The sequence below is a fragment of the Hippoglossus stenolepis genome, chromosome 15 (assembly GCF_022539355.2).
Source record: "Hippoglossus stenolepis isolate QCI-W04-F060 chromosome 15, HSTE1.2, whole genome shotgun sequence".
In the NCBI taxonomy this organism is placed as follows: Eukaryota; Metazoa; Chordata; class Actinopteri; order Pleuronectiformes; family Pleuronectidae; genus Hippoglossus; species Hippoglossus stenolepis.
This window is the reverse complement of record NC_061497.1, coordinates 17042086-17056495: the sequence shown is the minus strand read 5'-3', so window position 1 is coordinate 17056495 and position 14410 is coordinate 17042086. Positions and strand designations below refer to the sequence as shown.

At 41.1% G+C, this 14410-nt stretch overlaps 1 protein-coding gene across 2 annotated transcripts in view; it reads left to right on the top strand.

Annotated features, from left to right (window-relative positions):
• gabrg2 (gamma-aminobutyric acid type A receptor subunit gamma2) overlaps window positions 1-14410 on the top strand; it is a 47254-nt gene that overhangs the window by 13495 nt on the left and 19349 nt on the right. For both annotated transcript variants that reach the window (XM_035179502.2, XM_035179501.2), the window contains exons 4-6: window positions 3117-3337; window positions 4759-4841; window positions 7115-7252. In XM_035179502.2, coding sequence (XP_035035393.1) covers window positions 3117-3337; window positions 4759-4841; window positions 7115-7252 — 442 coding nt within the window. The remainder of the gene's footprint in view (window positions 1-3116; window positions 3338-4758; window positions 4842-7114; window positions 7253-14410) is intronic.

Below are 14410 nucleotides of genomic sequence, written 5' to 3'. Positions count from 1 at the left end.
CCTCCCTCCCTCCTCAGTGAGGGGAGAGTATCAAGATCCAGAGAGTCCTTCTCTTCTCTGGCAGCGATTCAGTGACTTGCTCAAGCACACTTCAGCAGGGCACAGGCTTGCTGTCACCGCGCTGCCCCACTGCCCTTGTAGTGTAGCAACACAAAAGCACAGGTCTCAATCAGCTGCTTAACCACTGCATTGGCCTTTGCACCGCAGTGGATAAATATGGGTCCATTCCACGTGTCGGATTCCATTAAACACCTCTAAATCTGAATTAGAACACTCATTAACAGCTAACCAGTTGTGTTGCTCAACACACGGGCCCGGGCTCAAAGTAGCATATTTGCAAATGACTGTGTGCGCTGGCAAATCCGCCGATGTTCTCACTTTTCACTTGCCAAGACTTGCATCAGCTGCAATCTGAGGTGTCACCTGTTCAAGGTCTTTGCAGTTTCTTCAGAGAAATACAACAATTTGTGATTTTCCTTGGATCTGGTTTGATTTATTTTTTTCTTCAGGTGTTTTGATTGATTTCGGTCTGTTGTTGTGGTTAGTGACAGATTAAATGTGGACTGGTAGCACTACGTTTTTGCAGTGTTGTTCATTTTCTATAAACATTTGTCCATGTAAATATGCGGGGATGATTTTTCTTTTATAATTTCTATATCAGAACAATTAAATAGTTTAGCTCCTATTAGCTATATAACATAACATTGCTATCAACAAGGACATTTTGGAAATTTCAGTATTGATATGGTTTTATTTCCTGTCAGTGGTTTTGGTATGTGTTCCTGTCTGGTGTTTATTTATTGTACTTACTGTAAAGTATAAAATGAATGGATTTTTTGGGGGACCAAGGCTGACACCAGTAATAATAATTATTAATACATTTTCCAATACAAATATATCAGCCAATACACACACACACACACATACATATATATATATGGAAAAGAAAATTGGCAACGACCCCTCAGATGTTGTTATCAAGTTGAGGCTTGATATTTTACAGTTTTACCATAAACTTTATTATACCCGTTTATTATCCATCCATTATCCATACCACTTATCTTTCTAAAGGTCACAATGGGCTGGAGCCAATCCCAGCTGCCATTAGAGAATATCACCTAACATAGACACGATACTGATATGTCTGTGAAAGGCTCATTTTTATCAGCTAACTAATAAATCGGTCACGCTCTATAAAAAAATATACATCCAGCTAGTGTTCGGCTGAAGAACTGGGAATTATCAGTGTATTTCTGAAAATGAAAATAACAATTTTAGAGTTGAGATTTAGAAATGCAGAATTTCAGCTGGCAGATTGCGATAGGAAGACCCGCGCCCATGATGCTCTTTGGATGAGCGCTGGTGAAGTTGCAAATAACACAGTATCAGCAGTAATGGAACATTTAGCCGTCGTGCTGCTGTCATGACTGAAATAGGCCAGGACTGGCTGTGTGATAGCGGTGAGGGGAAAATGTTTATCCGAGAGAAGGAAAGAATCATAAATTGAGTGTCTCGCAAAACTCACATCAGCATTGTTTTATGTGTCATTGTTTTCCTCTGCACGTCCCCGCTGAGAACCCGTTTCTATTGTGATTCTGCAGAGCTGTCTGCTCTACATGGCGGTGGCGTTCCATTTCACTTAGTCTTAGCTGCGACGCCCACTCTCAATAACTGCAATTCACAGTGAAGTTGAAATTGATGGGATCAGGTAGAAAGTGTGTATATTGTGCACACTTGAGGGAGTCTGCATGCATGGGTGGGCGTGTGTGTGTGTGTGTGTGTGTGTGTGTGTGTGTGTGTGTGACGAGGGCATTCTGCTGACATGAAAGGTTGACTGATTGCTTTGCATTCATATGTAATCGAGGTGGGGCCAGCGCATTCACGCCACCGTGTGACAAACGTGGTGAGGTCGGTCAGAGAATAGGCCGACGGTGGGGGGTCCGATGCTAGTGATTCTAGGCACTAACACTATTGGAATTTTTAATCGTGTGTTAAGGATCTTTGAAATAATTTTCGTCAGAGAAGGAGCGAGAGGAAGATCAAGGTGTGAAGAAGAAAAGGAATCGTAAATGAATACTTTGCAGCCACTAGAGACGAGCGCTTCTTAGCCGTTCTCAGATGTTTGCAACCGTTCGAATTGAAATAAGTGTGATTCTGTGAAAAGATCCCAGAGTATATATAGGTTAAAGAATGAAAAAAAAAAGATGTCTATATCTCTCAGCAGGGCCCAGTTTTAGGATCCTAAGGCATTCAATCTCTCTCTCAACATTGGATCTAAACTGTATATCTGTCCTTTGTGGGTGGAAAAAAATAAGGCGGGGTTGGTAGGAGGGTTGTCGAGTGAAATTGTTGTTTTCAAATCTCGTTTAGGACTCTTTGGCATGGATTTTGACTTTATTGTTGGGCTAAGCTTTGTCAGGAAGTTAATGCCTCTATGCCCTCTTGCTCACAAATCCCCGGTTGTTGTTTTTTTTTTTTTTCTCTCTCTCTCTCTGTCTCTCTCCTGCTGTACATCACTTTGAACCATAGGGCTCAGCCATCGCAAGTTACACAATGAATAAGAAAAACTTTCCCTTCCTCTCCTTTCCCTCGCACATCAGTCCAGATTTGACCCTGCTTCCCTCACCTCGTGTTACGTTCAAACACGGCCCTCGCCGGGACCGAACCGGAGACAGAAGGTTTTGTTAGGCTCCCGACAAAGCAGCAGGTTAAGAGGTCAGATAAAACTCCAGCCAAACAATGGCACTTTTTAATTGCATTGTTGAACATTTAATTTTCAGGCTGAGGGCGTCAGATTGGGCTTTTTTCAACAGGAAACTCTTTAGTAGTGACAAAGGGACTTTTTTGCCGAGGCTAGGAAAAGTATCTTAAAATGTGTTCCTGCATTAACTTCCCACGGGTGTAGGAACAGGAGGAAGGTTTTAGAGCGTAGGTTTTTGATTTGATGGGATCGCATCTTGCAGTTAAAAGCGGTGACAGCAGCGGCTCCCAACAATGCTGTTTTGTATGCTGCGAGGGTTTTCCTGACAAACGGAGACTTTTATCTGGTGTTCAGCATTTAAACTGAAGTCAAACATAACGGTTGCGGGTTGGAACTGTGTTTTGTCTGTCGTCAGGAATACACCATCGACATCTTCTTCGCCCAGACCTGGTACGACAGGAGGCTAAAATTCAACAGCACGATGAAGGTGCTGCGTCTCAACAGCAACATGGTCGGGAAGATCTGGATCCCCGACACGTTTTTCCGCAACTCGAAGAAGGCAGATGCTCACTGGATCACCACACCCAATCGCATGCTCCGAATCTGGAACGATGGTCGAATACTCTACACCCTCAGGTAAAACATGGTGGATTACTGAGATGGGATGCTGAAGAGCTGATTTAGGTATTTCTCATTCATTTGTGACCCGAAGCGTGATTGATTGTATGATTGGGTGGCAGGAGTAATCCAATTTAATGGTTATCACTGCTGTTTTATCATATTCACAGTTAAATTGTCAATTGTTGTGATCTATTATATTCGTTTGCTTCGAGGAATTGATCATTTTCCTGAACACTGCAAGATTAATCAACGTTTCTTCTGGGAATATTTTGTAGATCTTGAAAATCTGATATATTTGAGATGGTTTGGCCTCTACTGAGTTTTCTATTTTTATAAATGAGTTTTCATTGAGGTCCTTCTGGGTCTTTATGGAGTGTACCACGAGCAACAAGCGCAGCGTGTACTGTAGAGAGCATTCTGAAGTACCCGACCAATTAGGGCCCCTCTGCATTAATGATTTATGATGCTGATTATCCTGAACAGGCCCTGGGCAATCTTAAATTTCAGCATTTTAAAGTTGACATTAATTAGCGTGCAGGAAATCTGTCTTGCCGAATGAGGCTGGAAGTTGTTATGTGGGAAGGGAACACTGGAACTGCATTGCCCTGAGCTTATTATTTTAGGTGCTCTTGCATGGAGGCTCGAGAAAAATCATTTTATCATATTTCTTCAGTGGTTTGACCGTCTCAATTGCTCTGATGCTTTTATTAAAATTTTCTAAATATCATACCAATTGCAAATAACTGCGATATTGTCTAATGACCCATTATTGCCTGGAGATCTTGAGACTGGAGCATTACAGTCTGATGTGCTGGACCTACTAGGGAACTGTTCATTGCAACACAGATGGATATGTTTCATGTGTAAAACAGGAGGGGAGATTAAAGGGAAATATTAATTGGGCTTATTATCATATTTTGCGTGCCAAAAGTACAGCGGACGTTCCCACTGACACCACAATACATCACGGGTGGTAATAAGAGAGAAAGTGGACTCTTCTGGACTCAATCAAGCCGTGATGGATGTTCTCCAAAGCAGAACACCACCCCTCCACTTCATTAATTTGTTAAGGAACTCTGAATGTAACCACTGGTTAATTAGGATGACCGCTGCGATGCCGAGGACAATGATACATGACAATAGCGAGCACATGGGTGGGTAAAGTCATTTAAGGTCATTCTCTCATTAAGGGGAAGTTTAATGACTTTGCCTGCGAACTCCCTCAAGTGTGAAGAGAAGAGACAGATGTGTTGCCGTGGAAAACATGAATTTAGTTGAGGGAAATTTGAATTAATGACGCCTGGTGTTTTCTACCGATAAGGTTAGAGGTTTAATTCTGACTATTTCAACACAGACTTTAAGTGTAAAAGATTGTTGTTGTTTCTGAATTGGCTATAGAAGGTAAGTGAGCAGATCCTAATATTGTGTCTCTGCAGGTTGACCATCGATGCCGAGTGCCAGCTTAAACTGAACAACTTCCCAATGGATGAGCACTCGTGTCCCCTGGAGTTTTCAAGCTGTAAGTCTGGCCATTTGCTGATGCCCCACTGTCTTACCCCTCCCCCTGTTCCTCTGTTCCATCTCAAGGACACACACACACACACACACACACACACACACACACACACACACACACACACACACACACACACACACACACACACACACACTGAGGCCATGAAAATGCGACATATGAGCCTAACAAAGACACAATTCAAGGAAAATGATGCAAAAGGCCAAACCAAGGAATTCAAGCCGCAGTAATCGCCGTATTTCTTTCGTCTCCCGAAAAACAATCACATGCATCGTATGTGTATTTAAATTTAACAGATTGCTGCGCATATGAAAGTGTTCATGCATTTGCAGTATGCACAGAACATCTCGCAGTCTCTGCCTGCTAGAATGCTCTCTCAGTCTTTAAAGAGCTTTATTCAAAAAATTATGTAAAAATGTTAACAATATGCATTCATTCATGAAGACGCGAATAATAAAATGTGTTCAACCATCCATTCATTAAAGGTACAGTACGTACTGGCATTCAGTAACGGTATTTAATAATAGATGTTTCATTACCCACTCGATCAAAGCCAAAGAGGTGATTGATTTCCCTGCACGAAGTCAATACTGTTCTAAAAGGTGACCTGTCCATGTTTGTCAGTACCGCAGTGTGACGACCAGACGGAGGGGCAAGTTATGCTAATGAGGCTGCTACGGATCTACAGAGAGATGCACCATGGGATGCTCTCCAGAGAACGATTCCTAAATAGCTCCAGAGCAACAAGAAAGAGAAAACGGGGGGGGGGGAAAGCAGCCTAAAAATGGAACAGAGGCATTCATGTAAATTTGATGAAAGCCACGGATGTTTTCTGAACTTTGAGAATCACTTGATGTACATACATGAGCTGGATCTCAGAAGAGGCAGGCGTGGGCAGTGTGCCGCTTTCATCACGTGGCGTGTTCTCTCAACACGTGCCACGGAGCTGCCTCTTCAGGAGACTTCAGCAGAATGACTTATAGACGGCGTAGATGAATTCCAGCTGCTCATTTAAATATCTTAATTAATGCTTCGACTTGCACAAGTCGCTCCAAAGTGAATTCCGGACACCGAGCTCCAGGAGCACTCTGGGTTCCCAAAAAGACACTAAAAGAATAATTTGCCCCTCATGTATTGCCGGTGAGGGAGCCGACTGCCCGCCTGGCCGGCAGTAATGTGGCAAATGGGCAGATCCTTCCATCCCCTGCTCCTGTGAGGTCCAGCATTATTGGATGTCTGAGAGCACTTTAGTCGTAAAGCCGTTTTTAAGTTTGCACCGAGGAAAGTTCATGTGCATTATTCAATGGCTCAACACAAGAGTGAAGACGACACTGGAGTGAAATCTGAAGAGATTTGGCCGAAGATCATTAAAGTCAAACTTAAATCTCTGTACTTTGGAACATTTAGTGAGGTCCATTCACAGGAGAAGAGTTAGGAGCCCGTTTATAAATTCAAGTTCCTGCTATTTGGAAATAAGTTTAACTACTTTTGTACTTTTAAATTTAGCTACAAGATAGAAATTCAATAACAACAAATATTATTAGATTATAGTAATGCATCTACTCACCTAAGTGAATCAGTATCAGACATGTGAGATTACTGATTAGATTCTCAGCTCTTGAAGTAATACAATTACAGAAATCGAACTCATCATCAGCCGTGGATCAATGTTGTAATTTTGAGTGTTTAGTCTGTGAAGTTTTCCTGAAAGTTATTTTCCCTCCCCACATTTGGACTAGTCTGTTAAATACTATAATACTTTTACTCAAGTTTTTTAGGAGTTGAAATAGTTTTCTCACAAAATATTTTCATTTCACCCAAATTTTGTTCTTCTCTTTTTCCAGGATAATAAATTGACTTTGTTTATCAACAAGCTGCTTAGAAAGCATAGTTTTTCACATGTGGGCCGTAGTCAAGTGTTTTCTTCATTGAATATTGGATGTTCTGGTTTATTGTAGGTTTTTTTATACTTCAAATTTAAAAGATCTTGCATGTTGTGTTTATATTTCTCCTCAGTGTGTCATGCTTCTCACTTCAAACTGTTTATTTGTACGGTAGCTCACTTCGTAGGTATGGGTGAAATAAGACTTATTTCACATTGAACAGTCTTGCTGAAAGCCCATCAAGTCTGGAGACATTTCCTAAAAGGGATGAAAATTAGACTTTGAAAAAGAACAGTGCTGTTTTTTGCACCGAGCCTCCCTCCTCGGAGTTTCTGCTGAGCTCCATGTCACACTGACTTGTTCTCTCGTGCTCAGACGGCTACCCCAGGGAGGAGATTGTGTACAAGTGGAAACGGAGCTCAGTGGAGGTTGGGGACATTCGCTCCTGGAGGCTGTACCAGTTCTCCTTCGTGGGCCTGAGGAACACCTCTGAGATCGTCAGGACCGTCTCAGGTAAGAAACCGGTCTATTTCATTGCTTCTTAACAAGTCTCAAAGACATATAATTATAATCTTAAAACTTAGCTATGCATGGACATTATCCAAATAACATGACCGTCCCTGTTTGGGTTTCTGATCTGGAAACAATCCCTGTTGATCTGGAGCTGGAGCTGGTTCATATCTGGAGGTTAGAACATAAACTCTTGGAGAAACAGATGTGCCCATCTCTGTTTTTACCCATTTTTAGTTCTCACTGCCAAAAAGTAAAATCCATAAGGGCGACTGACTGTCCGGTATCTCTCACTTCCCCTATGGGATCCATGCTCAATAGAAAACTGCCCCGCTGACAGAGTGAGATGGGACATTTACAGCAGTCATGGATTTATTGTAAAAAAAACTCTGAATATTGCTCACTGGGTGAATGCGCTTTAACGTATTTTGACCCATTCTTGCATGAAGGGCTTTTTTTTGTGTGTTTTTCCCCAGGCAAGCATAAAAGTACTTTTTTTTCCCTCAACCTGATGGTTCAACTCGAGAGCATTTGAAAGGCAGTTTTGAATGTGTGTGACAATTTAGAAGGTTTTATTCTACTGCTTTCATAACAGAGATTCAACTCGTTCTGAGTCAGGGACCTGAGATACAATATGGACCAGTTACATTCCATTCAATTTTAAAACCTTTATGTGAGTAATAATAGTAATAATGTTCTTCAGTAAAATTGAGGGAAATATTGACTTTCTCACCTGTAATCCTCTCCCATGTATTTTACCTGAGTCGACTGTCCTTCATGTCATGCTCTGACAAGAGAGGATGGATTAATCAAATGCTTTGCTTATTAAATAACACAGAGAAGGAACAGGTGTGTCAGTCATACAGTGTTTTTACGACGGGATCCCGTTCACAAACGCTGCAGGAATATAAACGTCACCTGGAGTAGAAACAACTGCTTCCCCTGCAAAGTGTTGGTGTTTCAGTGAAGGGCCCAAAGTGTGTTTGCATGTGCACGCATGTTTGCTCATGTTTATATGCATGAGATGTCAGGGAGTTGTGTTTGCAATGTTACGGAAGGAAATGCATGTTTTCGTTCCGCTTGTCTCGGGTGTGAAATCAAGGAAAGTAGAGCCGCAGAGACAAACTTTGGCCGGAGGAGGATTCGTTCTCATTAGATCAGCCGCAGCATCCAGAGGAACCGACTGACATTTTAAATAAGGGCCCATTATATACCTACAGGTCAAATAAATCCTACTGTGTAAATTCTAAGGAGGCATTTGAGCTTTTTCTTTTTTACCTCGACTTGAAAGTCTAGACATTACTAACAATAAACGCATTAAGGTCTCAGTCTTTTCTCTTTTACCTTCAACTCAATTCCCTTTTTTATGAGATATTCAATTAACCGTCGAGTATTTATCGCAGGCAGCGGGATGTTGTTCTGGCTGCCCTCCATCTGTTTAAAATATACTGCTGGCTGGAAGGCTAAAGGGACGTTATTGTATCGGACATGAGTCAGTGGGGTCATTATTCTTGCAATCATTTGTAGATCAGTGTGTCTAGTCCTTTACAGCTGTATACTGCGTCTCCTTCACAATAAGAGTCTTGTGAAACCTAGTTGTTTTATACTAAAAGATACAGTATGAAGCACGTATGACATATTGTTGTAGATAAATGATGATGATGATAATGATTTTAAACACAGTTGTGTAATGTGCGTCAGTATATGAAAGCTCAGTGTGGAGCAGTGGAACTAATGAACAGTGCTCTCCCATGATGAGCAGTTAGTTTGGAGGTAATGTTGTTTTTGAAGTGTTTACTCGGGCTGTAACAGCTCTTATGTAAGCCAGTGCTCTGAAAAGGTGAAAAAAACAAAACTGTGACAAAAAAACATCTGCTATTACAGTAAATTATATTTTATGTTTTAATCACAGTGCAGTTTGCAATTTAGTTGCACAAAATAAAAATATAATGTACTGGCCACTGCAATGCTGTTTATTCCTATGTATTATTTTAAATATCAAATGTAGAGATCAAATTTCTGTCTGAATAAAATGCTCAACCGAGCTCTATCATAAATACTGAGAACCACACTTGTACACAAAGTAGTCAAGGGATTAACTGAATTCACCCATTCGTTCTGTAATTTGCCACAGTTCACCAGAGTGTCACTGCCACATGACACTCACACGCACGCATATGCACAGAATGCCTTTGTATGTACATAGGCATCGCAAGACCAACTGCTTAGCCCCAAGCCGTGCAAAGGTGATTTAAAAAAAAATTAAAGGCTACTTGTAAATGTTGTTTGTTTGAATCAAAACATTTCTCGAGTGACAACGTGAAAAGGCGACGCGTGTGGGAGGATGAGCTGCGTCCTCCGACTCGGTTCCGTTTTTTTTCCACGGGCGGCCATCTGCTCTGTTGTCAGAGCGGAGAACCTTGACTGTGGCGGTGAGACCCCTCGTCTCATTCCGCAGTCAGTTTGGGTTTCTGCTTCAAGATTCATGAACACAACATCTGTCTCAAAAAGCAATCAGTTACTTCTTAATATGCTGCGTCATCGGCAGCTCGTTTTGTACATTTTAAGCGTATACAGACGATATAATGATATAATAAACACTTGTACTAGTGGGTTAGGTGTTTAACCCACTAGTTAGAGTTACTTTCAAAATAAATGATTATTATTATTATATAATGTTATTGACATCAATGTATTTAATTCTGAGGTAAATGTAAGACAATTTTAAGAAATCCAACAGTTTGACTTATACTTTTGAGTTTGCTTATAATGTTATTAATGATTTCATGGTCTAGTATCACTATTTCCTATTCCCTTCATAATTTTAGTCAAAGGTGCTTTCATCTTTAAAAAAATATGTTGTTACCAAGTATTTAAACACATTTATAATTTTTTATATCCGCTACATAAGTTGGTTTTGTCATTTTAAACGTGTTATTTTGCAATCAGATGCATATTTTTCATAAAGGTGCCACATAATATGATTTTTTTTTTATTAAAACAATAACTTTTGTTATTGTTGTTACTGACATTTACTTAGATCTATGCGTAACACCACTGTCGTGTTGACTGCCGCATTTTCGTGACTGTAATTCTGTAGCAGGTGGTGTAGTGAGCGGGGGGCTCGTCCTCCAATCACACATCCTTGGGGTCAAGTTTTCTACTCAGGGACACTCTGCCAGCTGAAGAGCTCTGTGTATTTGTCCTGCCTGGAAGGTTATAATTAAGTTCCAGTTATTCTCATTCCAGGCAAAGCAAAGGAAACTTTATTTGTAAAGCACGTATCAAACACCATGGAAATTCACAGGGTAAAAAAATGCGACAAGGGTAAAAATGTGCGCTTGAAAAGTGTGAAAGTACAGACAAGCGATACATCAATTAATTATTTGAAATTAAAAAAATTTACTTTTAGCGATAACCAGGAAGGGTAGACAAAATATAAAGTTGTGTTAAAATGTCTAATTATCAGGGAGGTTATTCCAGGTCTGTGTTTCAGAATAAGATGCTGCATCACCGTGTTTATATCTAACACTGTAACACACCAACGAGCTGGTCCCAGGTATCCTGAGGGTTCTGAGGTTCATTCGGCATTAAATCAGGTTTAATTGGGCCCAAAGACAAAAAGAGATTTGTGCAATAGCAGTGAGATATTGAAGTAAATTCTTTGAGTGACAGTGTAATGATTTGAGTGCTGTTGTGATGTGGTTGTATTTCCCCCCTATATTCGGGGGGGTTAAAAGCTCTATGAACAGATCATTACAGCCAATCTTCAGGGAACTTAGCTGTTTTTGAGCTTTTCTCAATCTCACTTGGAAACTCTTCCGATTCTTACATTATATTTAGTTTTTCGATGGTCGAGAGCAGATGTTCAAGCACAATGTGAGATCTCAGTTAAACTGTGTTTGAAACGGGTCAGGTGAGGTAAGGGAGAGAACACGTAACGGTAAGCCCAGCAGACAAGCAGGCAGGTGAATCGGCCTGATCCGGACGGACAGTGAGGACTGTAGCAAACAGCCAGAGGAAGAGATCCTCTCTCATTCTCCCCGACAAGCCAGTCACGCCCAGGTTCAAGTTGTCACAGCGTTACTCCGCGGCGTCCACGCATCTGTGCTCGTACTCCCGGATTTTTTGTTGTTGTTGTAAGATGATAAAAAAATTGAATGCACGATTAAAAAACGATTGAGTGATATTTAAATGAAAGGCCTCTGGGGGAAGGGGAGGTCGACTCGCCATCTGCTGCTCTGATGCAGTCGAGTTTGAGCTTTTTTTTATCTTTTATAAAGGCTATGTCTGTTTTTATTAGTTTTTTCTTTCCTCCCTCAGCCAGTGTCCAAAGGCTTAGTCCCTCAACATGTCACTTCACATCAGAGCTGCCTGCGCTGCCTGGAAGCCTATACCTGCATTTACAAACACAGACACGCACACACATTTGCATGCACACACACACTGTTGCTTATGACATGCAAGAGCCACTGCAAGGACACCAGTGCACAGAATAGGTGGAAGCGATGCAGAGTATTTGAATGCAAGACATCCACAAAGTTAAACCCTTGGAATAGTCTAAACTTGGTGCTGGGTACTAAGTTCTCACTGGTCTGCTGGGCTGGAGTTTAGAGATGGTCAGAACATCATTGTGCAGACAGGCACAGAGACAAATGATGGAAGAGAGAATGAAATTGAAAAGGAATTTAGTCATGGCATTATTTTGTGCCTGCAAAGGAAAATTGCAAAACAGAATCCATGTTAGACATATGGTGCTTGTTTACAAAGGGGAGTTTGAGGCTTTGAGCAAAGTACGTGGATTTGCTTTATCTGAGGACAACATTTGTGGGACTCGCGTCTCAGTAACAATATCAGAAAACCAGTAATGGGTTGGTTTTCAAGCTTTTCAGACAATTTGCAGTGTCTGAAATGCACATACAGTAACTATATATAAACTATGCATGGTGATTTTAAAATGTTCTTCAACATATGCTCAGGATTTGACAGAAGTAGAACACGACACATCGGTAGCCACCGAGTTGCATTCAGCCGCAGTGTTGTTTTAAAGTAGGCAAAGGAAGATTAAGTCTGGAGAACAAGGACGAATGATTTGAGTGATTTGTCTTATCAGAAATCGGGTGATTAGTCTTCTTGTGTAAAGCCACAGATGAATGTAGCCATTGTGGCGCATTTACATTCACCATCAAATACAATCACATTGATCTCCACGCAGCCGTTAGCCATCTTCCCAGCGCATTAGTGGAATAAATGAGCTTTCAAACATTGCTCTGTCGGCCAGTGGTGTCTCCCTTTGTAAAGTCAGTGCAGTTTTCTTCCTTCCTTGCTATCAGACTCCCTCTTCCTCAGCAGTGAATCACGGGGTGGTTTGAGCAGGGCATGGGGTGGTTAATTTGCTGTCCCCTTAGCTGAGCACAACTGTATGCTGAGGGAGTCAGCCAGTGGAACATATATCTCTGTGTTTGACAGTAGAGTGCTTTGGTGTGCGCCAGTGTCCATGAATTAATGCATGCTCCTACGTGTCCATTTGCTTGCATGCACATTTCAGTGTGGCGCGCTCTCCACTGGATATGAGTCTCTTTTTTATGTATTGAAGGCTATTCTTAGAGTGACCCTCCAAAAGCCATGGCGTGCAGCCCTGTTGTCTGTGTGCGCCCGCCTGTGTGATTCAGTTTGAGTGGAGAAAGCCCTGGGACACATCAGTGGCCCTCTCCAGATTACCCAGCTCCACAGTTCGCAGATGATTCTTTGATGGGGCGAATCTGGAGGCACTGTGGTTGAAAAGAAGTCGCCCGGCAAGAGGAAGCAGTCGGCACAACAAACACATGAATACCCACGCACACGAAACACACAGATACACAGAGATATATTTATATGTGAGGGGTGCAACGATTCTGAGACATTAACCAATAACAGTACAGCAAACCATTGCATGTGCAGCCTGTTGAGGTTTCATTGCTTCATGAATGTAAATATATATATATATATATATTCTTTTCATCATGAATTAAATCACATGTAAACCATGAAACAAATAATCGGTTTAGTCAGGGCAGGCTGCATATTGTTTTAAATAGTACACATTACACCATGCGTCACATGACCGTTTTGATCCAATCGCGTGAGCACAGTTAATCTCTGCTATTCCAAAGGATTCACCTCATAGCATGGCATGAGTGCATCACTGCGCTATATTTAGGCTCGGTGTGCTGCGAATGGAGACCTACACCACAATGTTATCCTCAGCTACACTAACAACACACTATGAAACACACAAATTCAAATAGATGCCGTTTTCCTGCGAGGAGAAGAATCATATCAGAATGAAGCCGTGCAGATGGAATCCTTAGAATATACACGATGTTTTAATGCCACAGTCATTCAGGAGCCAAGAGTGGTTTCTTTTTTCTTCCTCCTTTCTTTCTGATATCACTTTTAGCTCCATATATCCTATCGAAGGGTCTCTGCAGAAGAAAATCATTGTTACTGGAGCCTCATATTACATTTGAGTTTTGTGTCTCGAGCTTGTTTTGATGAATCTATTCTAATAATCTGTTTTTATAAGGAAATAAACTTAAAGTTAGGACCGTAGACTGCAAGGGGCAATATTATCTCAGCGTCAGGAGCTCTGAGAAACCTCCCAGTGGTGATGTGGTCATGTTTATGCCACACACAGTTGTAGTGGCAGAGAGTCAAAGCAAATTAAAGAGGAAAAGCTATAAAATTCCGTGAAAAAAACGATGCCAGTGAGACGGGAGCGCTCGTAACCAGCTGCCTGATTTAATCATGAAAATATGGAGGGAGACAAAAACCAATAAATCCAAATGCCAATAGTTTTTTTTATTGTTACTGAGACATCGCGTCCCTGATCGAATAAAACACCTGCGAAAGCTCAGACATGCTGTCTGAAATGATTCTATTTTCCATTGCTTTAATGAGTAACATTTCGTATAATTGCAGAATTAAAATGCAAAAATGTGAACAGATGCAATATGAGATAGCGTAATATGCAGATGGTAAGGGATGAAGAGGAAAATGTTCAAATATGACTTAATGATCGTGCTAATATAAAGTATTTCAGCGATGCTTTGTTCTACCCAATAAATTCACACAGCCTTAGTTTGTTTTTCTATAAAAATCTCTATTTAAAAGACAATTAAA